The following is a 27396-nucleotide window of genomic DNA, read 5'->3' as shown; positions in this document are numbered from 1 at the left end:
TTGGCCCTTGTAGAATCCAACTGCAGGACCGGGACCTAAGATTTGTGTTTCTTAACTATGTCGAGTGAATGGACACTAAGTGCATGCTGGAATGGCTAGCTGTTGAGAAATGTGAGCAATGTAACGATGGGGTAATTTGTTTTAGGAATATTTCCTTTCCCTCAAGTATTGGGGAGGATGCCTTTTTTTTTTTCCTTAATAAAAATACCATTTAGCTTTTATATTGCACTTTTCATCCATGGATCTCAAAGTGCTGAACAAAAAAGTCAGTCTCATTATCCACATTTTAGAGATAGGGAAACTGAGGAGCCAAAAGATGAAGTATCTTGCCCAGATGCAGATAATAGGCCCTTGGCAAAGCCAGGAATAGAACCCATGTCTACACTGCATTATAAACCTGCTTATGAGACATCTGGCTTGTAGACTTGATGTTTCCAAGCCTGTAATTGAGTGTTCACGCTGCGTTGCTGGATCTGGGTCTCACAGCCGTGCTAACACATCCGTACTGCACTACACAGACCTTCTGACTCGGGTCTGCGGCTTGAGCTGTGTCCACACAGCAAAAGAAGGCTTAGACCCAAGTCACAGCATGACTTAGGCTCTGACCACCCCACTAGCAGGGTCCTAGCATCCAGATCCTGAGTGCTTGCTGACCCGAATCAGTCTGATTTGCATTTGGATAGAAGGGAGGGCTTGATCTCAAACCTGAGACTGAACCCAGGATTAATGTGCAGTGAAGGCCCAAGTGACTTTGTTCCGACTACGTAAGATTAGTTAAATTTATCCTTGATCCTTTTTTCTTAAATGGTACATACAATAATGCAATCTATACTAATAAAAAACTGATTCTGCTTTTTCTATCACAAACTATTTTCTAAAGGCAGATTTACGTCTCGATAAATTGTCTGAATGTAGAGTTCCTCATTAGAACAGGATCCATTTAGAGACTCCAGAGTATGCTTAGTGGTCCGTTCACACACTCCTCAGGTGACTTGAATTCCCCAGTGTAACCAAGGCGTGCTTTCCATCAGCCATTAAAGCACACTCTCTGAGCATGTCTTAATGCGGCATTGGCCTCCAGTAGCAACATTAAGATTTCCAGACACTATGGGGAAAAATCAGCAGATTTTAGCATAGAGAGCAGCTGACTGAGATTATTGGGAGAGTGAGCCTTAAAATCACAATTAGGGATACACTGAAAGGCGCTCCAGGACCCCACCCCATGGATTTGCCAATAAAGCGTTTGTTAATGACCTGCCAGTATCCTAAACCTGAAGTTGGAAAGTTTTCCTATATATCGAAGAATTTTTACTCGAAAAGAACAGCTGAAATATTCAGGACGACTGCAGTCTAACAACCGACCCTTTGTATTTGTTCTCGCGGACAGCTGCTGCCTACCGCCAGCTGGGTTCCATCCAGGGAATTAACCCACTGGTGTTTTACCTGTATGCTGCTGAGACTCCCTCTCCTGCTGCTGTTCTGACTCTCACCCGCGGTGCCAGCACTGTAGCAGATGGCATCAAACCCCAAAATGCCTCCCACGCAGTCACCGATGAGACACACCTGCAGGAGGAAGAGATTTTGTGCGAGTCAGGCAGTGATATTTACCCAGCCAGAGCCGCTGACTCAAAACAGGAGGCCAGGGAGTGATGTCACGGAGGCCAACGACTAGTCTGCAGCAGCCGAGGTGAGAGCTGCCGAGGATTGCAAAGTTTCCAGTGAACCCCATTACTGTGCAGGAGAGGCAGAGCCACTTTGCCACGCCTCTCCCACAGAAACGTTCTCCCTGTGCGAAAGGCTGGTGCGCGGGAACTGCCTCCATCAGCTTTACGCCAGATGGGAACTCCCCAGCACCAGCCAAAATCCCTGATGGCTCTTTCCAGCCAGGATCCAGCCCAAGGGGTGTGGGATTCCCTAAAGAATCTGGCTGAGCATGCTTCAGTCCATTTAATGTACCCCACTCCCCCACAATACAGGTAGGTTGTTCTCTTCTTGCTCTCAACTGATTTGCTGGCAGAGACTTGCAAGGAAAAATACACTGTGGTTCATTGGTCAAAGCAAGTGAGCCAAACTGTTAAATGAGGTGCCCAGTGGACAGATGGTTTCACATACATATGTAATTTCTTGAGAGAGACGGGTGACTTTCCTCCCGTCCCTGAGAATAGTCAATAGCCCAGTGGTAATGGATGCAGGAGACCCAGATTCAACTCCCTGTTCTGAACCAGGCAGCACATGGACTTACCTGGTTCTCCCACATCCCAGATGAGTGCCCTGGCCACCAGGTTATTAGCTGGGTTAGACAAACACCTGTCAGGGATGGTCTAGATAATACTTAGTCCTGCCATAGGGGCAGAGGACTGGGCTAGATGACCTCCTGAGGTCCCTTCCAGTCCTACATTTTCATGATTCTATTCTGTCTCTCCCTAATTTTCCTCCTCACAAAAGATGTCTGAAGGGCTCAGTTTTGTCCCAATGCAGAACAAGGAATTTTTTGTGATACCTTGAACATTTTTGCATTTTGCATCACCTGCCCATCTCTCCTTTAACACTCAGTTCACTGACACACCACTCCCATTTCTAATGCACTCACTTTTAATTTATTCATAGTATTCCCTTCAATGCACATAACAAAGAACTGAAAATCCACATGGCTACACATAACCTTAACTCTACATTATCTGCATGTTTTATGGGGGATTAATGGCATCTCATTGTCCTTACCACGGCAATCCTCATCTCAATTATTATTAGTATCATTAGAGTTAGTGTGCTAAAAACAGAATGTAGCTAAGGTGGCATGAGTGACAGGTGGGGCTGACCACCCTGAGTACACGCCTGTGGTCTCAGCAGGTCACATAGTCTGGCTGGCTAGCCCCTCCTACTGCTCCTGCCGCTGTGGCTACCGTCTATTTTTAGCACGATAGCTCTTATCGACCTAGTGCATGTAAGTCTCCTTGAGCCCGGAATCACACTACCGGCTCCAGGTGTAGACATCCCCTTAAAGGCTCAAAGGGAGATCACAGTCCCATTGTGCTAGGGGCTGTGCAAAAACATAGTAAGAGACAGTCCTTTGCCCAAAGAGTTTGCAATGCAAATAAACAGAGACAAACGTGGGAGAGGAAACTGCAGCACTGACACAAGAAGTGACTTGCCCAGGTCACAAAGCAGCTCAGTGGCAGAGCTCGGAATAGAACTAAAGGCCTGACTCCCAGTCCAGTTTGCTATCCACTACTATACTGCACATATTTTATAACTGGGTGCCTATATATTTAGAGGTGAATTTGATTTTTTTATCCAGTTGCCAAAATAGAGGATTACGAGCAATACAGAGAATGACACCAGCACATCTCCTGCTTGGTGGAAATATGCAAAACATACTGAGATAATTTACACCCTCCCCTGTGAATTATCTATCTATATCTATATAATTATTTTTATTAAAAAAATGGGGGCGGGCTTTTTTTTGTGGCTTTGGCCTAAAGAAAAACAAACCTCTTTATATTAAATTTCTACTGGAAGAGATCTGTTTTTATAATTATCTCTGTAATTGGTATAATTTTTCTTAGCTTAAGCTCACCTTTCAATAATGTTCTGTCATAGTAGCTGGGCTGGTTTTTTTTTAAATGCTCCAAGCAAGAACATTTTACTATGGATATTAAACTGGCTCCAAACCAAATTTTAGTTTAAAAAACTGATGCGCCACTGTATAATCCTATTATTGTTATGAAAAAAAATATTTGTTTGTGTAATAAGACTCATGCTTTCCTCAAAGGATTACACTATACCCTCAGATTAAATTTTTTTTCTTCTTTCACAGCCTTTGAAACCTCACTGTATGTTAAACAACTGTATCTGTCGGCCTCCACCATCACAAATGTATCTAAGCACTTCACACTCAGTAATAAATGTATCCTCAATAAGGTAGAGAGGTATTATTAACCTCATCTAGGTAGCTATGGGAGAGTGGCGATCCCAACCCCATTGAACTCGATGCAAGTCTTTCAGTTGATTTCACTGGGATTTGTATCAGGCCCAGAGAGATTGAGTGACTTGCCCATGGTCACACAAGGGAGTCTGTGGCAGAACCAAGATCTGAACCCAGATCTCCTGAGTCCCAGTAAAATGCCTTAATCATAAGACCATGCTTCCTCCTTGTGGGTTTACTGACACTGTGACAAGAGAGAGGGATACCAGTACTTAAATGTTTGATTCCCTATGGCCTTATCAGAGACGTTCTTCGGTACCTTCGCTCCCATCACCTGCAGTGGGGTTGTACGAATTTAGATAGCACTCAGGAATCAGACTGTCTTGGAGAGAAGGTACAACTAGAGCTGGGCAAATTTTTCAGCTGAAAAACTTTTTCGAGTGAGAAATGCGGATTTGGCAACACCAAAACATTTCATGAAATTATGGTGGTTTTGCTGAATTGTTCACTTTGCGGGGTCGGGGGGGGGGGGGAGAAAAAATAAGTCAGAAAAAAATCAAAACATTTTGTTTTGACATTTACAATGCCGTGTTTCAATTTTGTTTGACCCAAAACAAAAGTTTTTTCCAACTTTTCAATTTGCTGAAAATTTTGAATATTTTAGTTTTCGGTCTGACCCAATTTTTTTAACTTTTCAAAATTGCCAATGAACCAAAAATTCCATGACTCACACACCTTTCAGAACAGTGCTTTCTATTAACCACATGAGTTGTCAACTCAAACTGACACTACTCAGGTTTGAGAAAGCATCTAGTTTACCCTGGGCTTGCTCAGAGGTTTAATAGAGAGACAAGGTGGGTGAGGTAGTATTTTTTATTGGACCAACTTCTATTGGTGAAAGAAACAAACTTCTGAGCTTACACAGAGTTCTTCTTCAGGTCTGGGAAAGGCACACATTGGTTTAACAGGCATTTTGCACAGTTACTCCCATGCTAACACTGCCTCGTCTCATTTGCTGTCATCCCCATACTAGCAACTTGAAACACTCAACGCCATGGCCTAAAATAATGGAAACCCAGACTTGCCCAAGGCATTTTTCTTTGATGTAAGAGGATATGGTCCTACCTGTCCATTAAAACCAGCCCCATCTGGAGACTTGAGAAATTCATCGTAAACTTGGTTGGCTCTGCTAATCACCATGGCAACTGCATCCTGGTACTGAGGGGAGGAAATAGCCAGCAAAGGCAAGGCAGCCAGTGGGATGTGGTCTTCACTACTGCTGAGGCAGTTCTCATCATAGCTGTAGGGATTTAGGCTGAAGAAGAAGATACTGTCATCAGGAAAATGCAAAGAAAAAGGAAGCGTGCAATATACAGCTCCAATGTCAGTGTGTTAAACTGAAATGTTCCTGGGCTATTCAGGTGTGGTACAAAACACCGTCACCTTAAAAATCATCTGTTTAAAAGCGAGGCTTTCTTGATCTGGGTTATTGACACTGCCTTAAATTGTTAAAATGGAAGGAGTTTTTATAAATCTGACTTTTTCTTTACCATTTGTGCTCCTCATTTTTACTGCAGAAGCCAAGACAAATGCAAGAAGTAAACAGATTCCGCTTCTGTTTCTGGTTTTCATACATTAGCACAACACAACAATTGATGGTCTGCAGCTGGCTGCACTGCAGTGGAATATAGTTGTCTTCCAAAGGAGTGGCTCCCACTGAAATTATTTTAAAAAGCATACAGAAACATTTCTATCAATAAGATTTTGTAAAAGTTTGTTTGTATAAATTTTGGAGAAAATCTGACCCGATAACATCCCTTCCAAAAGGCAGAACAAGATCAGCCTATTAATCGGATCAATTACATAAAAGTAGTTTTAAAACTTATGTCCCAAAATAACATGTAAATGTTCACTTATCATCATTATACAAAAGAACATAATTAGCTTGAAAACTGATGTTCAGACTTACTAGGATACCTGTTTTATCTGAGGCTTGTCTACATGGTGAGTTAACAGGCTCTATAGGGGGTGTGATATCTAAAGTGCACAAACATACTGTATATTAATTGGTCTGTAGACCCTCCTGGTAAAGCACTAAAGGTTCCTTAGCGCACTTTAAAGCAGTGCTGTTTTAAACACTATGTCCAGTCTAGATTTCAGCTCTGCACATTTCCTAGTACCAACATATCAGTCATGCCTTCGATGATCTTTAAAAGTGACCAGGAAAAACAATTCCCAGAGAGCAGAAATTGCAAGTCACATCACTTTATGCCAGGTTCTCTCAGAATATATTAATGCACCTTAAGGCCAAAAGTACTTTGAAAATTAGGCTGGATTTCATCCAAGGCTGCAGAGATGGAAGACAAAGACTTTATAAATAATAGTATTTTGCATTTCCCATCCAAAGATCCCAAAGCACTTTATTTAAATCTCACAACAAGGCAGGTAAGAATCACCATCACGGTTTCACACATGGGGAAACAAGCACAGAGACGTGTGGGGTAAGATTTTCAAGTTAATGAGTTTAGATATTAAAAATAAACATTATCTGTGATCTAGATGGTCAATCCCTGAACTAAGAGGAAGGGAACAAAACAAGTCCTGCATCTAAGAAACAAAAGGCTACAGTGGTCAGGTAATCTACATCTGGCAATCAGAGAGAAAAAGCAACCAGATCTCAGAGCAGAAAGGTATGGAGAAGATACCGTGGATAACACTGAGAAGTATTTTCCAATAACCAAATTATAAAACAATAATTGCCAATATTACTGGGACTCCTTCAGTATAATAATAGCTTTTGGACTGCTGAGTGTCTAAGTGAGGGAAAGATAGGGCTTTTTTTGGTTTGGGTTTGGGGTTTTTGTGTTGGTTTTTTTTTTTTTTTTTTTTTTTTTTTGGGGGGGGGGGGGCTGGTTAATTTCCTGCATAAACTTCACAGAACACTATTAATTCTGCCACTGCTGTATGCAGTGTTGTTGTAGCCATGTCAGTCCCAGGATATTAGAGAGACAAGTTGAATGAGGTAATATCTTCTATTGGACCAACTTCTGTTGGTGAGAGAGACAAACTTTCAAGCTTACACGGAGCTCTTCAGGTCTGGGAAAAGACACTCAGGCCTTGTCTACACAAGCACTTACGCTGGCAAAACTTTTGTCACTCAGGGGTGTGAAAAACCCCCACCTCCGAGCGATATAAGTTTTGCCAGCATAAGCGCTGGTGTGGACAGTGCTATGTCGGCGGGAGACGCTGCTTGTTTAGGAGGTTTTATGATGTCAGCGGGAGAGCTCTCTCCCATCGACATAACACAGCTACACAAGCGCTCTTACAGCAGCACACCTATACCGATACAGCTGTGCCGCTGTAAGTGTTAGGTGTAGACTAGCCCTCAGAGTGTCACAGGTGGAACAGATTGTTTAGCATAAGTTGCTAACACACATTTCAAGGGACCATTCAAGGTGAAGTGGCCCACTAACAATCCTGCCCCCCCCCCCCCCCGCGCGATGCATTTTGCCCCAGTCCACTCCTTTCCTTACTCTCCTCCTGCCCCATGACCGGAGGGGTATTAATGGACCATTTCACCTTGAATAGTTCCTTGAAACATGGGTTAACTATTTATGCTGAACAATCTGTTCTACTTGTATTTATCTGTGACAGTCTGAGTATGTTTCCCAGACCAGAAGAAGAGGTCAGTGTAAACTCAAAAGTTTGTCTCTCTCACCAACAGAAGCTGGTCCAATAAAAGATGATTAATTCTGTGTGTTTATGAGCCTCATTTATCAGAGGAACAACATTTCTTTTTTACAACATCCCACATGCGATTCCCAGCTTGTATCAACACAGAAAGTTTATGAAAGCAGAGAGCAGAGATTACACAAGGGAAATAGGATTTTGTATCAGTCTCCATAGCTCAGTATTTTGCAGAAGCTGACTAATTACACCTGCTAGCCACATGGATTTTGAAAAATCTATGCAGCCTTAGTCAAGGTGGGATTTATCAAAAATGAGAACTGTCTCCCCACCACCTACCACTGAAGTGGGACAAAATCACTCAGAAGGTGGGGTGCAGAATGAAGACAGAACTGCATTCTATTGTACGTACACGTGGTTGTGTCTGATGTGTCACGCATCATATCCATCTCTCTCTCTCTGCTGGAACTTCTATACATGAAAGATCTAGGCACAGACTGTACCTGAGGCTGAAATTTTCAAAGCTGTCTAAGGGGTTTAGACATACATCTTCCATGAATTTTAATTGGCAAATGTGTGAGTCTCCCAGACTAACTTGGAAACTTCAACCCTTCAATCCTACAGTAAACTCCTTCCCTCTCTAGTAGTTCTCTATCAAGCTGGGTTGACCTATGCAATTCTTTTTAAGAGGCACTGATAAGAATACATAGCACTTCTGCAGTACATACCCTTTCACCTGCAAATCTAGACATGCATGACCACCATTAATCACGTTGCCTTGCTCCACCCCTGTGAGTTCAAAACAGTAATAGCCCTTTTACAGTTACTTGGATGCAGAATCAAATTCACCCTGGTGAGAGGGGCCTGCACATCACACAAATGCCATCGTTTAGACGGAGGCTTACCGGGCTAACAACGCATGGAAATGCTGCAGAGGATCCTATGGGCTGAAGGAATGGATGCTGGAGTGGGTCAGTTGCATAGGAACTGGAACATAGTCTGATCCAGTCTGGCAATTCCTAAAGGAACCTCTAATCCAATATCCTTTCTTTGACAGTTGCTATTACCAATGCTTTGGGGGGAGTGTAAGAACCCTGCAGTAGGCAGATGAAGGATGATCTGCTGTTGTTGTTAGGTCTCCTCCTAATCTCTTATACTAAGAGATCGGTTTAAATGCTGAAGCAGGTGTTTCAATATCCCTTTCAAGCTTGTGTTAGCATTATCTATTTTAACTCTGCATATTCTTGTCATCCATATAAATGACCAATCCTTTTTTTAATCTTCCTAAATTCTTAACCTCAATGACCTCCTGCAGCAATGAGTTCCACAGCCCAATTATGCATTGTGTGAAAAAGAATTCCTCTATCACTTTATACCGTGATCTCTATTTGAGGTATGTGGGGCTGGATTTCATCACCACTCTCAAAGCCCAATGAGTAAGGCTTTGTTGGGGGGGAGGAGGAGAGTGAAAGGAAAGTAAATTTCACTCAGAGAGGAAAAGAGCCTTGGCCAAACTCAGATAGTGAGGCAGTTGCTGATCAGTCAGAGAACCCAGGAGTCCTGGCTTGAAATCCTTTTCTCCAGACATTAAGCCACCATTAAGTTTTCAAATGAAACTGGGGGTCACAACACAAACACCTGGTTTTATTTAGCTGCTATTATTTATTTTTATTGGGGCAATGCCTCGGAGCCACAGCAATGGACCAGGACCTTCTTGTGCTAGGCACTGTACAGATAACAAAGAGATGGCCCTTGCCTCAAAGCATTTACAGCTGAAGTGATGAGTAGGTTATACGTTCTGTTTCTGATATGTAACTACATCACAGATACATAATACTGTATTTTGTTTACGTCCCGCTCCCCACATCCTTCCTCTGGTGCTCATCCTGGGAGCAAAAAAAAATCCAACACCACACACAAAAAGTTACTAGCCAGCCAGATGCATATCACCACCTGTCCATTTGGTTGTATGTAGCTACCCTTTCCTTTGCCTGTCTCTTCTCCTTTTTCGAATATATTCTTCTCAGTGCAGGGACCGTCTGTTACTATGTGCTTGCCCTGGGTCTAGTACAACTTCTCTGCTATAACAATATTAAATAGTGTGCAGCTTGAGATTGGATTAGATCTATGGATCTATTACCACTACCATAGATAAAACCAATTTAAGAAGAACAAAACTACTTACAGCCCCGAAATGCAGTGGTTGGTCTGTATTTTGCTCTAAGCCTCACTGCATATTTTCATGTTTGGCCCGTGCTGAAGCGCTCAAGTGATGGATATTTTGCATCTTAAGTAGTTCAACATTTTTTATGACCTGGAGCTCAGCTGCTCTGCTAGGCAGCCATCAACTTATCAATTAACATGGCTTCACTCTGCCAGCAGATTAAGCCATCCAAAAGCAAAGCAGACAGACTGCTGAATACCAGTGCCAAAATAAAACGAATACACAAATAAAATAAAACCAGACTTTAAAAATATAAAACAAAAAGGACTCCCTAGCTATGACAACTGCCCAATAACACCCACTTAAAAACACACACAAAATAATTATTTAGAATGGGAATTTTTGAGAGAGAAAAAATGATCACATCTACATAATAAAAGCAAGGTACAAAATGAAATCCGCAAAATAAATATACCGAAGCAGAGGGTAAAAAAAAATTAATAGCCAGCAACATTTCTCTTGAGTGAGCAAAAGAATCTGGATCAAGCTGTAGTTCAGCAATTAATTCCTACTAAATTAATTACAAATAATTACCTGGTGGGAAAATAACCATTTATTTTTCTTACAAAGGTCATGGAAGGGGAGATTTTTTTGTTACCATAAACCCAATGAAAATGAAAAAGCAGCACTTGAAAAGGACACAGTGGAACGGAGGAAGCTCTTTAGCACAAGAGATGGGCCGGATGTCAGGGCTAAAGCAGAGACAAACACAAAGGCTTGTTAGCTTGGTACATTGTCAGCACACTGCAGGAGGCCCTTACAAGCGCCGGTTTGGTAGTGCTGCAATCACAAAGCGGGGGGCAGGAAATCACAGGGAGGCAGGTGAACCCATTAATTGTAATAATATTGCAGATGCAGTGTCCCCATTCATTGCCAGCACTGCATTCAAAACTGATCCAGGACGCTGGAGAACTAAGGTTCAGATGGAGAAAGGGTGCAAGTGGGTGGGATAGAAGAGTCCCTAGCCATCTTGAACATCCGTTACTGGACACAAGTGACACAACGTCACAGATGCAGCTGCTTGCAGGGGTAATTGAGATTGTATAATGGGGGTTGGGAGAGAGAAAGAATATTCAAGATCCAACATATGGAGTTAGCAAAATAGTTTTCAAACATTAGTTGGTGCAGGTCACAACCCCATGCTGGTCCCTTCTTTCTGACTTCTTGGGGAAGGTGCTTGAGGCTTAATGTTTGCCAAACAAAAAGGCAGAGGGAACAATCTATGTGCTAATGCTTGTGCTAACCTGCCTGCCTGAGCTTCTCTCAAGTCATTGTTGCATGGGGGGTGATTAGAAGTTTATGGTCCGATTTGCTTGTAGAAGTGCCTGCAGCTCCCATTAGCTTCGCTAGGAAGTTGAGGTTGCTCAATGTTTTCAAAAGCCAAGCCATCATTTTGTGCAGTTCCCTTTCTAAAGGGAAGGAGGGCAATGGACAGACCATAGGCGATGATTACTAGACTTTTACATATGTCAGATGTGGTCCATTAGATACATTGCCATTTCACTAAGTGCCATGTTTTATTTTCTCTCCCTTTTGCTTTCATTGTTTCTCAAGAACTGTGGTCCCAAGGTTCATTTGGACAGCATCCCATCCATTTCAGTAATTATTTTCATAAGTCAAACCTCAAAGCAGTTCATACATGTCAGAATTACCTTTTAATGGAATACTTCCTCTTGAACCTGCTTGTGACTTAAACCAATGCTGGGTTAAACTCTGGGTTAAACATCAAAAGTCTAGGAGACTTTTCTACACATCACTCACACTATGAGTAGTATCAGACATCAAAACTATTAGCATTTTAAAACATTTCCTATAGGCAACAGACTGCAGCCCTTAGCTATCTGAGTAAACTAATGGAACCAGTTCCATAAGGGGTGGATTCTGCACCATTGGAGTCAATGAAGGTTTTGCCACGGACCTCATCAGGAGATTTATATTTGCATTATTTGCTTAAAAATAAGAAATTGTATTAATTTTAGTACAGTTTTCAGAGCTGATGAATTTTTATGCTTAGCGTTTGTTTGTGCTTTATAACTACTCGAAGATTGCAGCCTGTCCTGAGATTCACAAGATCATCCTGGTCTTAATTAGACAGCCTTGCAACCCAAGAACTGGGATTGCACGGATACCGTCAGGCCACAAAAATCAGTCAGATTTTGGCATGAACTGCAACATACCATCAGCAGACTGGGTCTCTGAGTGAAAGGTTTTGATGCCAGGTGATGATGTCGGGTGTCAAAATGAGAGGGGCAGGAGGGGTTGATCTCCTTTTCCTTCTCTACATGTCAGGGAACAGAGAATAGTATCTTATTCCACACGCAGCCCTACTGATATCAGAACTGGACCCTGGGTAATTGGCAGGAACATATCGCTGTACGTTAGTCATATGGCCTCTGTCCTCTGCTATGTAACTAGATTGTATAGTGGAACCCTGGATTATTTGGTATTATTGAAGCTGGTCTGCTCTTCATTTGCATCTGAGAAGTGTATCAGCATTAGTGTCTGCTAGTGGTTCATTTCATCCCCTTTCCTTCCCCCAACCATCTATTCATTTGGTAAAGGAAGAAAAACAGGATGTTCTTCCCTTAAGATCTGGAGGCATCTTACTTCAAACACTGTGTAATACAAAAAGAAAATGGGGTGAGTGGTGGAAATAGTAGCTATAAAAGCATACTGATAGACGGATAAAACATTAGAGAGCCAAATGAGAAGCAGAGACTCTTTCACCTCAATCAGAAAAGGCTTTTCTGCCATTCTCTCTCTAAACCGTCTCTAAATGCCACAAGATGCGGGGAAAGGGCAGCCTTTAAAGTAAAAGCAGTATCCTATCAGTAATTTTGTTCCGCTTCCAGATGTCTGCAGAGCCTCACTTCCCTTTGATATCAAAAAACTAAACCACTTTATAAAATACTGCATCAGCCAACTCAAAACTAATGCAGTGCTCCAAAAAGACTATGAACTACCATTTGAGTTTCTAGGGCACATGGGATGTTTAGGCTGTAGGAAGGGTGGAGAGGTAGGATGATCCTGTTTTTAGGACTAGGAGACCGGGATTCAAATCCCTGTTCTCCCACAGTCTTCCCGTCTGACCTTGGGGTAACTCATTTAATCTTTCTATGCCTTAGCTCCCCCATCTGTTAAAACTGGGATCATAGCTCTTTGTCTCACAGAGATGTTGTGAAGATAAATGCATTCATGTTTGTGAAGTGCTCGGATACTACTGTGATGAGGGCCACATAAGTACCAGACATAGGTGGACAAATTCATTCCTTTTGAAAGTCATTATGATGTGGGTTGAGGACAGCTTTACAAACAGGTTCAATTAACCCTAATTTGCAATTTAAAAATATTCCTAGTGAAACAATGTCTATGGAAAAATTACAGGAGGAGAGATTTCTATTTATACAATAAAACAGCTAGAAAATCATTCTACTCTGTGTGTCAATGCACATTCAAACAACACTATCACTATATGGGGGTTTTGCTGGATAGGTATCTGTGCATTTGAAGACATAACAGATTTTACAAACACACTAATCAAGTGGCTGAATCCCAGCAGCCTATTCGGGATAATAAATACCATCCCCCTGGAGCCAACCCACAGTCTCACCAACCTACCCCCTTCTCAGAAACCTAGGAGAATAGATAGGTCTTGCAACATAACTGGAAAATCAATGGACTTGGACTCTGATGGACCAAGGAAGGTAACCAACTCCAAAGTCAATGTCTCTTCCCATAAAATAACCTGCTCACTATCCCACTTATGTTTAAACCAGAAAATTATGCACTCAAATGCCAACACTGGTCATAATTGCCACTGTATTTCAAAGGAGAGAGGTGAGCCTTCAGGCAGGCAGGTAGACCTCAAATCATGTAGAAATACTGGTTCCCAGTTCAGCAAAGCACTTAAGCATGTGCTTAACTTGAAATACATGCTCAAAGATCATTGATTTCAATGAGATATAAGCACATGCTCAAGGTACTTTACTGAATAGGTCTGGATTTAAGAACATGCTTAACTACTTTGCAGAATCAAGGCCTTAGAATTTAAAACCGGCTCCCTGAACAGCAGCCAGAAACCACTTCACCCTAAACTCAAATCACTGCAGTACAATAATTGGGCAACCGTCTCCTAAAATTAACTACCTTTATTTACTTGTAATAAATATTTTCCAGCTTATGCAAAAGCCCATCTACTTGAAATTCTAGTCCGAGATTGGGAGCCTTGGACTGATGTGTGTATAAATGTATGATGCTGAGATTAATCTATCAAAAACATGGCGGCTGATCTACATTACAACTTTAGTCTTCTTGAGGAGAGAAGAGATTACTCACAAGTAATATAGCTAGAGTAAGCATGTGTTATCCTTGCCTCTCCTCACCGCTGAAGACTGGCGATGACTGTCACAGGAGATCAGTCATGCATTACAAACAGATCCAGGTAGCATACATATGTAGCCTCTTTCTGATTTATGGCAGGTGTGGGGAACTGAAAGTGAGTCATGTACATCGGAGCAGACTATTCTAAACAACCTTGAGCACTCAACAGCTTATGAGACTTTGCAATGTAAGCTCCCAGTTCCCTTCCTTTGCTTCAGCAGTCACACGCACTTCCATGGGGCTAAGGAACAAGCAAGGGATTGCAGGATGAGAACTGTCTGTGTGTGTTAAAATGAAATGCAAAGAATTCCTTCATACGCATATGCTGTGTATATGCGCATGCAATGCAAGCCTGTTTCTGATTTAGTTGACAATACAGTAGGACGATTCTTCTGCTTACCTGACCTACTTCTTATTCAGAAAATGCAGGATAACGTTATTAAAGATCAGATCTAATACTCTGGTAGATCAGTCATCTGGCAGCTCATGGCTGGAATACTGCAGTAATCAAACACACCTCCTCCCCTACAATTTACTAAATAAGATGTTCATCCATAAATTATTCTGTGTAATTGCATCCTGGAGTTCTCAGCCCTGAATGTTCCAGGTGCAAACCCGCACAAACTCAAAAAAAAAAAAAAAAAAAAAATCCCGTCTCTGTGACAGCCCCAAATGGGCTGGCTACCCCCATGCTACAACGTGCCAAGGCAGTGCTGATATCACGCCAGACACTGAAATTTAACTGCAGGAATTCATTCCAACGTCTAGTTCAGCTATTTGCACTGGGCTGAACACTTCTGATGCCCTCTGCTGTGATTCAAGGGAGGCAAAACAGGAAACTGCAGGAGCTCAGCTTATTTGCAGTTTACTTCTGCTGCCAATTTACTGGTCTTCCCTGCAGTCACTTCCATGGCTTTTCCTTTACCCTTCCAGATGGCTGAGCATGGAACAGACATCAGGGCACACAGAGAGAAAGAGGAATTGGCCATGTTATCGCATGTTTAGGGCAGGTGCTGCTGGCTTGCCAAGTAAGGGGCCTGAGGTCAGGCACTTCATAGCAGAACTCTCAGGCCCTGCTCACTAGCTCACCACAGAGAGGGAGAAGCATGCAGAGAAAAGGCCTCATGTCCTCTGGGGTTTTCTGCTCTGGGGGTAAGTCCATGCATGCTGTCAGGCTTACCGCACTCCTGAACAATGTGACTATTCCAAACCCAACCTTTATGCCACCCCACACCAGCATGTATTCTCTCAGCACAACTTTGTTCAACATGTTTTGTCGGAGGCAGTGTGGGCCAGTGGGACGAGCACTGAACTGGGAGCCAGGAGACCTGGGTTTCACTCCCACCTCTACCAGTGACCTATTATGTGACCTTCAGACAAGTTACCTAAGCTTTGTATGCCTCAGTTTCCCCATCCACAAACCAAGGATAACGACACCTTCCTGCTTTTGTAAAACCTTTTGATATTGATGGATGAAAGAGTTCTCAGTGAGTGCTAAGTGTTGTGGTAATTATTTGCTATTCAAGCACTTTACAAACAACTGCCAATCCTTACAACCGCCCGGGAAAAGATTAGTTAATCCGGACCTTCTCCCTACTGTAAGCACAGGTTAATGCCATTTACCTAAATTTAACTTCCCACCTGAGCAGCTAAATTGAGGAAAAAGGTGTTAAACCTTCATCTACTCTAAGGGAAAGACCCAGGTTAGTTAAAATATGATCGCAAACCATGACTTCAACTACTTTTCCTAGTCTAGACTAACCTAGAGCAGGATGGGGGTATCATCTCCATTTTACAAGTGGGGAAACTCAGGCAAAGAAACCTACCCAAGGCCGCACAGCGATTCAGAGTAATGGCTGAGATTAGACTGGAGGTCAAAGACCTTCGTTTAAACCAGTAATAAATTCCCATCCTTCTTGCTAATTATTTTTAAGGACCTAGGCTAGCCCCTGTATATAGTGCCTCAGAATCAGGAGGTGACGCATACCTCATTGGAAAGGACGTGGGGATGACCAACGGGATGCACATCCTGCCAAATCAAAGGAATGCTTCTAAACAGCGTGGCACTGGGAAGTCACAAACATTCCATGTAAACAGGTTAGGACAAGGCACCTTACTCTGGTGAACTCGACTGGGACTCCAGAGAGTGGGATTCTAATTCCTGACTCCTGACAGAGTGACCTTGGGTAAGTCACTTCACCTCTTTGTGTCTCAGTTTCCCCATCTGTAAAATGGAGATTATGATCCTGACCTAACTTGTAAGGAGCTTCAAGAGCTATAGATCAAAAACACTATGTAAGAGCTTAGTGATATTATTATTGGCATCAGACTCCTCCTATGCCTACGATGTGTCTTCACACTAATACAAGTCAAGTCTGCTAACATGGATACATCACACTTAGATGCATAGGAGCAACATACTGTATTACTTTTTACAGCGACAAAGAGACCAAATTCATGGCAGGTTGTGAAAGGAACCATCGCTTAAATGAAAGTGCTGGATGAAACCAGCATAAAGGAGTTCTCCAACTTCGCTGGGAAACAGAAGAAAGAAATCCAGTGACATTTGATTCTCCTCTCACTATCACCAGTGTAACTCCGTTGAGTTCAATGCAGTTATTCCAGATTTACACCGATATAAGAAGAGAATCAGACCCATAGCATGTGCCCATCTCCCTCCCGCCTTCTCTTCTCCCCCCCCCAATCTTAAATACTATACTGAGCTACTGTTTAACATATTCATATCAGGGAATATACTGTGAAGGAGAGAAATAAATTTTTACTATATAGTAAGAATGGAATGGTTATCACCCTGTCTCTGCAGAGACGGGCTGTGATGGAAATTTAAAATAGGGAAAAGCAAACATATGCTCACCCAGCAGGGGGGGATGGTTTCATTAATCAAAGACAATCTCTAGAGAGGCAAGGGATAATACTGAAGTCACTCTGGTGTGAGGGAATCTATCATGCCCTTTGATGCTTTGCTAATTTCTCGTTAAGTCTGCAGCCCATGCAGCTGAAGATGTAACAACAGTCTGAAGACAAACTGGAGGAACCCATTGTTTAATGCTGGCGGAAGAGCTCTCATCTATGTAGCGTAATCGTGGAGCAGACATTGGTGGAGTGATGGTCTGCCTGTCAGACTGTGTGGGTACTGGGGAACCATGCAGTGCCAGCTATAATGCAGGCTGTGGTACTGAGAGTCTAAGAGAGCTATGACGAGATTCAAACTCGTCAGACACAAATGGGTCCCCCTCCCTGGAGAATCTGAACTCCTGGGGTACTGGGTGGGCTCATGCAGAGACCTGGTGAGCTCCAGAGGAGGAAGGCTGTGGTACCGAGAGTGGCACCAACAGCCAATGAATTGTCAATGCAGGTGGTACTGACTTCTGAGGTGCAGGGTTCTTATCTCTAGTATTATGCTCATGTTTTGATGGTACCGAGGGCTTTGATATTGAGTGAGTGCACCCTGCGACTTAGACAAACTCAAGGACTTCAATCTCCAAGTCTCTGTGGAAACCTTTGAAGGGTGTAGGGTCTCAGGTGTGGTAGGTCTGCTCGAAGAGAGTTCTCTCTGATGAGTTTTCATGGATCTCCTGGATGAAGTCTTCCCTGAGTCTGTAAGAAGTTCATCTCTTGGAGTTCTGGAGGGTGGGCAAGTTGTGGAGGATGACAGGGTACTGTGGTCGCTCAGAGCCCACAGTATAGTGGGGAGGGATCTCCAAGTCAGGATCTGAAGCTGGGCAGAAGGACTGCTCCACCATTTGAAGACAGAGTTTTATCTCCCTGTCCCTCCTAGAGTGGCTTTTGAAACTCGTGCAGATCTTGCACTGAGCAGGAACGTGTCTAATCCTAAGGCAGTGGATATGGTGTGAATGGCCAACACTAACTGGGAAAGATTCCTGGCAAGTGAGTCAACATTTGAAGCCTGGGGACTTCAGCGTTCCCAATAACAAAAGAGACTTTCTTGAGCACCCCCAACCCCCATATCAGGCGGTAAGAGAACAGATGGCAAAACCTCAACTAACAGAAAAAAAAACCCACTGAAAAATAGGCCCTGCACTCTCTCCCTCCCTCCATAAAAAGTATAAACTACAAAAGAATAGATTGGGCTAAGAATTAGTTCAGGTGGAATTGCAAGCGAATGCTGCCGGACACACCATCTCTGGCCAGGACCATTGAGATAGAACCGAGGGCAATTCGTCTGTTCCAGCCCGCCATACCTGTGGGCACAAGGAAAGTGCAGGTGCATGTGCAGACCAAACAGACTCTGCCCCCAGAGAGCTTAGACTGACTGATTATATTTACAGAAGAAAACTAATTGGCTATAAAGCAACATGCAACACTTTTTGTTTGAAAGGTACCTTTGAAACATAGGATTATATCATATGCCTGATTGCATATACGGCAACTATCCTAAACTGGCCTCCTTGGTACCAAACAATAATCATGACAATTCAACATAAGAGGACTGCAATGCCTGAAAACGTCTACCCAGTATAGATCCTTAGTGGCACTCTTTGAAAGTAGGACCAAGATCTTTGGGAGGTTTATCATTTCTTGAGGGTAATTCATAAATCATGTGGCTGAGCAGTGAACTATCTGCTCATTATATGTAATATGCAGCGTTGTTGTAGCCATGCTGGTCCCAGGATGTTAGAGAGACAAGATAGGTGAGGGAATGTCTTTTATTGGGCCGACATCTGTCCGTGAGAGAAACAAGCGTTTGAGCCTACACAGAGCTCTTCTTCAGGTCAACTCTATGTAAAGGCAGCAGTCTTATTCAGCAATGTAGAGTTTACCTTGTATGCACGAGGGACTCAAATGAGCCATCATTTTGCAAAATGATCGTTGTTGTAATATTTGATTGGAGCATCATGTTACAGTATATTGCAATAATGATGCCTTTCCATTTTTATTGGGTATCACTTTAATAGCATAACAGGGATATAGCCTTCTGAGCAGAAGAGCTGCCAAATGTTTGAGTTACAAGGACCTTAGATAACTTGGGATACAGATTGCAGCATTGCTGTGGAATGTCAGAACTGCAGTTATTTATAAAAAGCATCCTATCACCGTGCAGAAAAATATTACTCCTTGCAATGTAGTTAAAGGCTTGAAATATTTCATCTCTCTTTATTGCATTACTGGCTGCTGTGCTGACATAGCATACTCTGCAACTAAGAGCATATTAAAAAATTTATTCTCATAATAAACCTCTGGGAACTTTTACCCGACATGAAAAAAGACATAATGGAGTCTACATCCATTTGCCATCTACAAGAAAGTCGCTGTGTCTTATTACAGTTTATAAACTAGGACAATAGGAGGGAAAATATAGCACTCAATGAGAGGATGGCAAATTTTTCACATGGGGGAAGGGAAATCTTTCACATGGGTGGGTGTGGGAAAAAATCAAACACTGTCTTGATTTGGTTGATAGAGGAAACTAATGTGAGTTAGTAATGTGAAGTTATAAACGCACATCATGGATCATGGCTTTCAACCTTACACTTCACTGTGCTACAATGTACTTATGCTATAGTCACTGGCTCTGTGGCTTTGTTGAATGTATACCTCCCGCTGGATGCAGTTTGGATTGTGCTTGTAGTGTGGGTAGCCCTTACAACAGGAAGGATAACTCAGGGCACTGGACTCCGAGAGAAAAGAGTTTGCATTAAAAGCTAATGTGCTTGAGTGTAGAGCTCTCATTAGAGAACCTCAAAGTGCTTTTAAAAATATAAATCAAACCTTAGAGATTTACTTTTAGGCCCCATCAGTGTAGCATGTAAGAGCTGCACAAGTAAATTACCGCTGCACTCCATGGTGGACTTCATACAATATTGGGCTCTTCTCTCTCTTTTTTAATCATTCCAGTTATGGTGGGGAATCTTTATTGAAAAATGGGCCTGCAGCTAGCTTAGAATGGCTAGAGACTGGATCACTCTAATCTATTCTTCTCTGGAGCCCTCTCAACCAAGAAAGCTTTATCTCTGCTTCTCAGGTGATTTGTCCTGATCTTTATTAATGGTCCCACAGGACTGCAGACACACTTGCACGGCACGGAGAGAGGTGCAAATGGTGGCTCCTGCCATGCAGTGGACACTCTGAAAGCTAGTCCCTGCACTTCAGAGTGCATTTCCTGCTTTTCAAATTACTGTTCACCCCGTGAGAAAAGCGGTGTGTCTAACTTTGGCTTTCCAGATAAATTTACACCACTTTGAGGCATCATCTTAAAATTCCCCTGACCAGTAAAGCGTTTCCTGCCCTGTAGCATAAACTGAATAACATCAGGTTCCTTTATACAGCGAGGCCTGGTAGAATTCCAAGACTTCATGCTTCCTCCATTAGCAATAAAGGATGCAGAAGGCAGGCAGAATTTCAGGAGAGATCTTTACTGAACATGCAGAGAGGACAGTGTTACTTATGTGCTGGGAGCCCTGCAGCATTTGGCTGGTTGCAACTTGGGGTTTGCCACCAGCATGCATTCCTGAGCTCCACCTATCACACCTAACTAGGTTGGTCTTGAAACCTGACCTCCTTTTTCCAGTCCCACTCATCATAACACAATGACAGTACGTCCCATGACAGAAGTACAAATATACTTCTCAACCACTTGTGAAGGCCCAAATGCGGATGCAATGTTTGACAAAGACCCAAAATGAGGGGCACAAAAAACTGAGTCATGCAGGAAACCGAAGATGTTCTGCAATCCATTGCTTTAGTTTAAATGATCCTATCTATCGCCTCAGTTCCATGATTCTTTACTTTTGATGCAAATAATTTTCAGTAATAAAAATGAAGTGACATCAAACGTGCCTGGAACACTGATAATCCTGGGAGTTTAAATGTCCCTTGAAATGGGGAACAGTGGAGATGTAGGATTATGAAGTGCTCTCAGGTATTGTATAGATTTCCATGAAGCAAATACTCCTGAGTTTTAGACAAACTGAAAGGAAAATCTTTAATCTCTAGTTTCTGAAAATGAGCATCCATATGCAACAGAGGATCAGCAGGTAGGCTAATTTTTTTAAAAGAAACATATTGAAGATGAAATCTGCCTGCTATTGCAGCACTGATCATTCAATCGATATGAACTTTGGTCTCAGCAATATCACGCATAGGGATGTGCACACGTGGCTTTCCCCAGCTGACTGATCTTTAATGAGTTCTAGGACCATAATGCAGCTAATTGATTACTACAAAGTAATCCATAATCCATCTCAGTCACCATTTAAATACAGATGTGTTTTGTAAGAATCATCCCAGTTGAATGGCTTTATATGGTCAGCACAAAAATGGAATGCCCATTTGACATCAAGTTGTCAGGTGCTCTGTTAGTTTGAAGACAAATGTGCTTTAGTTAAAGAGGCAATACAACAGATTGATTTCAATACAATCAGGAGCTAATGGCACAAGAAACACCAGGGGCTAAAAGAACCACCTGCCTTTACAATGCAGTGAATGCCTTCAGCCAGTACCATACCCTCTGTACATTATAACAACACAGCAACGATTAAATAATCTACAGATGGAATTCCGTCTAAATAACCTCCAACAGCAGTGGTATGGTAAGGTTACAAATTCAGGCACTCAAAAGCCAGGAAAGGAGAGGGGTTCTTGTACAATCTTAACTCTAATCTTAACTTAATCCCCTTTGTATGTATACATTATTACACCATCGTTAATGATGCACACAGAGAAAAATTAAAGTGGCTCCTGTGTACAAGTCTTTTAATGATTTGAAAACAAAAATTAGTTTATTTCCAAATATCTTAAAGTAGAAATGTGTTGTCAATGCAAGTGACTGGTTTGTATCTTTCATTGTAAGGAAAGCTCCCAAATGACCCAGTTTGGAGATGACAAGAGATTTGTGATCTTAAATGTGCCAACGAGCCTTTTTTACTATCTCATGGAATAACTCCCTTTTGTCTTTTTAGGACCAGGATGATTAATCCTTCTATAACTTGCTCTCATTCAATATGAGATCATAGCAAAAATAAAAAGGAACAACAGAAGCTGCCTTTGAATCCATTAGAGAAAATTGGCAAGATGAGTGGATATATGTAAAAATGAATCTTATATTCTTTAGAAAGGTTTAACTGAAACAATTCCATTAGTCAAATACTTCAGCGTGCATCACAACTACATCGTTGATTGCTTTATAACTTATAAGTAAAGATTTCCACTACTCTGCTATATCAATGTATACAGCATTCTATTATGAATAACTGTACTGAACAACTTGCATTTAAATATATCTGTTTACTTTTTATTATTAGAAAACACTAATTTCTGAAAATTAGTCATATCTAGCTATTTTAGGTAGTTATATAATCCCCATTACCATAGTATCTGAGCAACTCACAATATTTAAAGTATTTATCTCACAAACCCCTGTGAGGTAGGGAAGTGCCATTATCATCATTGTACAGATGGGGAACTGAGGTACAGAGAAGAGAGGCTAAATGGCTTGCCCACGGTCAAACGGCAGCCTGTGGCAGAGGAATGAATTGAAGTTGGGTCACTCAGTCCTAGACTAGTGCCCTAACCACTGGGCCATCCTTCCTCTCCAGTAGTGGTTGCCATATTGAGTAGGTCATTATGGCTCAGAAAACAGTGCGGTATAAGTTAAAGCAGAAACCGGTTTTCATTTTTCTCTGTGCATTTTACGAAGTATTCTGTTTATATAGATTGAAGGGCTGTCTACATGGCCCTGCGGTGCAGACTCCAGGGATGTGAACTGCTGGATACTGTGCTGTAACTCCCCCATGTGGATGCAGCTGGCATGAACAAAAAGATAGCTAGTTCGCCCTGACAATGGCCTGGTCTACACTGACTGGCAAATTCGGCAGCAGTCGGTGGGAGTCACGCAAGCTACATAGAGTAGCTTGCGTAACTCCTGTCGATTTTGTAATGTCCGCTTTGCGCGCCGTCTCCACTACGCTGCACAGATGGGAAATGCGTACCTGTCGACGCAGTGCATGCTTTTTTTGGAGGTGGTTTTATTAGATCGATCTGCCGCTGTCAGTGCAGACATAGCCTTAGTCTTGTTTGAAGGAGGAGGACTACGTTAACACAAACCAGGTGCCTTTTAGCTCACACTGGCAGCATCCATGCAGGAGAATTAGAGAGCACAGCACTGTAGCATGCACTGCAATTCACATCTTCATAGCATGGACTGCAGGGTCAGGTAGACAAAGCCAAAATCTACTAAAACGCAACGTAGCAGGACCAGCCTTTTCATCTTTTATTAGTCTCATATATACAGCCTGCTCTAAAAGCACACTCGCTGTTTTAACCCTTTGGTGGAACAAACAACTGGGAGAGCAGACGCTCTAGGCACGTTCTATCTGATTCAATTCAATTTCACATTCTCTGGGCAGATCTTACAGAACCAATATGGAGCTTAACATGATTATGTGGATGGATGTGCTGCCCCTTCAATATATCCACAATACTGTTCCATCATCCAGAGCCCAAGTCCCTTGTGAGTCCATTGGGAAGCAGCAAAGATAGCATCTGGCTTGTTAGCTGCTGAGGAATGCTGGCTTAGAAAAGACACTTAAGGGTGCCATAAAATGCATTCTAAATCACCAGGATCCTTCAAAAAGGATAGCATCTCTTTTTCTAAGGTTTTTTGTTGTTGTTTTTTTTTTTTTTTTTTTTACAGTGCTACAGAATTCCATTCTGTACATTAGTGAAAGACATGCTTTAATCCAGATTCTGGGAAATATCCTATGGGCCGTGCATGCAGACAGTCAGACTAGATGATCATACCGGTCCCCTCTGGCCTTAGTCTATGAATATACTAATCTAATGTCTGGGCCAGAAGCTGTGCTTTGCAAAGACTAGCAATAAGTGCTGAAAGATGCATGAACTAATGGTATCATGAATATTTTCCATAATATATGGAGAGAGATATAGAGCCTGATTCTCCACTGCCCTTGTGCAGTCATTTGCACCTGTGTAAAGGGAGTATGGAATGCTGACTATCTAATATGGTAGCATTTTTACACCCACTTCATAGTGATGTGGGCAGCACATACAAGATACAGCACAAAGAAGAATCAGCCCTGTAGCCAGGAGGGGTAGTCCCCCTCTGAGAAGGACCCAGAGGGGGAGCCGGAGCCAGACCCACCCTGGCTGGTAGAGCCGCAAAGGAAAAACCCTAACTGGAAGTAGGTGGGCGGGTCCAGGCCTTTAAAAGCCCCAGGGACACCACCTGACCGGAAGCAGGGGGGCGGAGCCAGGCCTTTAAGACCCAGGCCTGCAAGCCCAGTCAAGAGAGGATGGCCAAGGGAGAAGGATGCTTCTCCTCTTGAGCTCCTAGCTAAGGCTAGGCCAGAGACCCACGCTGAAAGGGAGTGGCCGGTCTTACCCCCAGCCTGGGAACCAGTGGAGGTCTCACCGGAGCTCCCCACTGCCTGGGAGCCAGAATAGGCCCCACCTGAGATGCCCGTGGCCTGGGAGCCAGAGGAGGGCCAACCTGAGCAGTACAGGGCCTGGGACCTGGAGAACCTACCAGCTCTGCCTGTGGCCTGGGGCCGGAGGACCTGGAAGAGCTGCCCTCCATGGAGGAACCCATGGAGTTGCCAGAGCTGCCACCCGTGGATGAGGAGGGCCTCGTAGGTGACCCGAAGGAGGCAGGTACCGGGGGTTTTGGGGAGGAAGAAGCCCAGGGGCAGCCACAAGTTCATGGCTGAGTCTGGGGCAACCCGGGCGGCATGTTGTGGGTGGAGCCCTACTGCCCCCGTGGCAAATGCCTTTGCCACTGCAAGGGCCCTGGGCTTGGATGCCGTGGAGACGGGTGGGCCTGCGTCCCCCTTCCCTAGCAGCCCGAGAGAGCCTCACCCTCCATACCACTCCAGAGAGCGGGCCTGCTTACTTGCCAGCCCTGCCGGAGGGCCGGGCGCTAGACTATTCGTTGGCCAGCCCTGCCGGAGGGCCGGGCGCTAGACTATTCGTTGGCCAGCCCTGCCGGAGGGCCGGGTGAAAGATTGCTTGCCTGGAAAAGGGGCTTGAGACCACTCCTGGCAGGAGATAGCCAGGAGGGGTGGTCCCCCTCTGAGAAGGATCCAGAGGGAGGAGCCTGGACGCTGCCCCCCCCTGCTTCCAGGGGCCCATCCACAAGCCCCCATAGTGCTTAAGTACATATGAGCCAGAATTGTCCCTGGAGGCTCAGCCTTGAACAGCCTACTAGAGTATAAGTGCTCTAACTCTGGGGCAGCTCAGGGGAGGAATGACGACTCCGAACATTACTCTGCATCTTGAAAGGGTGCAGTTTACGATCTTCCTCATGTCTGGCCCGTCATTCTGTTTCTCCCTCCTTTCTCCACTTGCTCACAGGAGGGAGCATCTAGAGAATAGGTACTGTGCTTCACAACAGATCTAACAGTGTAAAGAAGTTTATGGGGATTGTTACTCCCCTGCACAGCCAAGACAGACAAGGGCACAATCTAGTCCTGTATCTACAAGGCCACTGAAATACTGGGGAAAAGCACTCAGTATAGGAAAATAGTAAGAATTTGCAAGTGGTGAGGCAGTGCATACAGATCAATCTGCAGCAGGTTAGTGGAAATGGAGAATATGCTTTGCTTACACAGTTACATTTGAATACTCCTATCACACCAATACAACTGAAGCATATCAGGTGTCCCATAATTCAAACTTCAGAAATGGATTGCTGTTGTTATGATGTTGCACTCAAAATAAAAATGCTGAATATAAGAGGACGTGGTGTTGTAACGGTGTTAGTCCCAGGGTATTAGCGAGGCAAGGTGGGTGAGGCAATATCTTTTATTGGACTGACTTCTGATGGTGAGAGACACAAGCTTTCGATCTTCCACAGAGCGTCTGCTCTCAAATATGAGAGGAAGCATTTGAATAAGTTATTAAAATGAGAAAGCAAGACAGAATGAAATATTCAGCACTATCAGCCTTCCTCTTGCTTCCCTTCATCTAAACCTATTCCATCACGGTTTAGTATCTTCAAAACAGTAAGAACAAGTTTCCCCCTCCACCCACCCCCTTCAACACTGACAACCTTTATTAATTCAGCTACTTTGGTGTCTGTATCAATCTGTCCTCTCTTGTCTTAGACTGTCTACACTAGAGCCCTTCCAGAGGCACAGCTGTATCGCTGCAGCTGCACCGCTGGAAAGCCTCCCATGAAGCCGCTCTACGCTGATGGGAGAGAGATCCCGCTGACATAACGCTGTACACACCAACGCTTTTGTCAGTGTAACTTATGTCGGTCAGGGGTGTGTTTTTTCACATCCCTGAGCGACATATGTTTTACCAACAAAAGTGCTGGTGTACACATAACCTTAGACTGTAAGCTCTTTGGGGCAGAGACCGTCTTGCCAAAAACCTTACTCAGCTTTATTGAAATTAATTTCTAGAGGAACATCTCTGCTGTGGTAACATTCTGTTAGGATTCTGGTTTTTAACAGGGAAGGTATTTACAAAGTAAGAACATAGCTCAACACCAAAGAGATACTGGTAAATGCTACCCACTTCAATCAGAAAAATAATATATGGTTCCATTTAGAGATTGTCAAAAATTTCTCAATGGAACAGTTTTCTACTGGAAAAAAAAAATCAGTTTTTGTCAAAACTGAAATATATTGTGGGAAATGTGGCAATTCTGGAAATCTCCCCTGCAAAGGGGACATTCCTGGGTGAAACACAGTTGGTATCACCACCACCTCTGAGGTACAAAAAACAGGGACAACTGGGAGGGTCCTGAGTCCATGAAACTGGACAGCTGGCAGTGTATATTGAGCATCCTTACAGATTTCCTGGGACAGTTATATCAAAAAAGGGATGATCCTAGGAAAATCTGGGCAAGTGGCAACCCTAGGGATTTCTCATCTGGCCCGCTACACTGGGTTTCTAGCCATTGTGTCTGCAGAGTGGTACAAAAGGGCCATAGCAGAATAGAGAATTGGGTCCATGGTTTGTACCTCTGATTTAATATTATGGGTGGGGCATTTCCTATACCATCTACTTCCCCTCTGCCCTCCTAATGATACTGGATTAACTTATGGACAAAAAGGCTATGTTCCCCTTCCTCCTCCCCCCCCCCCCACTTTGCATACCTTTTGTCTTGCTTCAAATGTCCTTTTCTTAAAGAGAACAGACCACAGTTCTCAGAGTTTACAATCAAATTGGCCTA

The 27396-nt window shown here is 43.2% G+C and overlaps 1 protein-coding gene across 7 annotated transcripts in view; it reads right to left on the bottom strand.

Annotated features, from left to right (window-relative positions):
* The window catches only part of PITPNM3 (PITPNM family member 3), a 315040-nt gene that overhangs the window by 54420 nt on the left and 233224 nt on the right, over nt 1–27396 (bottom strand). For all 7 annotated transcript variants that reach the window (XM_067537998.1, XM_067538000.1, XM_067537997.1 and 4 more), the window contains 2 exons: nt 5051–5240; nt 1444–1563 (listed from right to left, as the gene is read on the bottom strand). In XM_067537998.1, coding sequence (XP_067394099.1) covers nt 1444–1563; nt 5051–5240 — 310 coding nt within the window. The remainder of the gene's footprint in view (nt 1–1443; nt 1564–5050; nt 5241–27396) is intronic.

The sequence above is a fragment of the Emydura macquarii genome, unplaced genomic scaffold (genome assembly GCF_026122565.2).
Source record: "Emydura macquarii macquarii isolate MOO-44397 ecotype Brisbane River unplaced genomic scaffold, CSIRO-AGI_Emac_v2 contig_450, whole genome shotgun sequence".
NCBI lineage: Eukaryota > Metazoa > Chordata > Testudines > Chelidae > Emydura > Emydura macquarii.
This window is presented reverse-complemented; position numbering and strand designations above follow the sequence as displayed.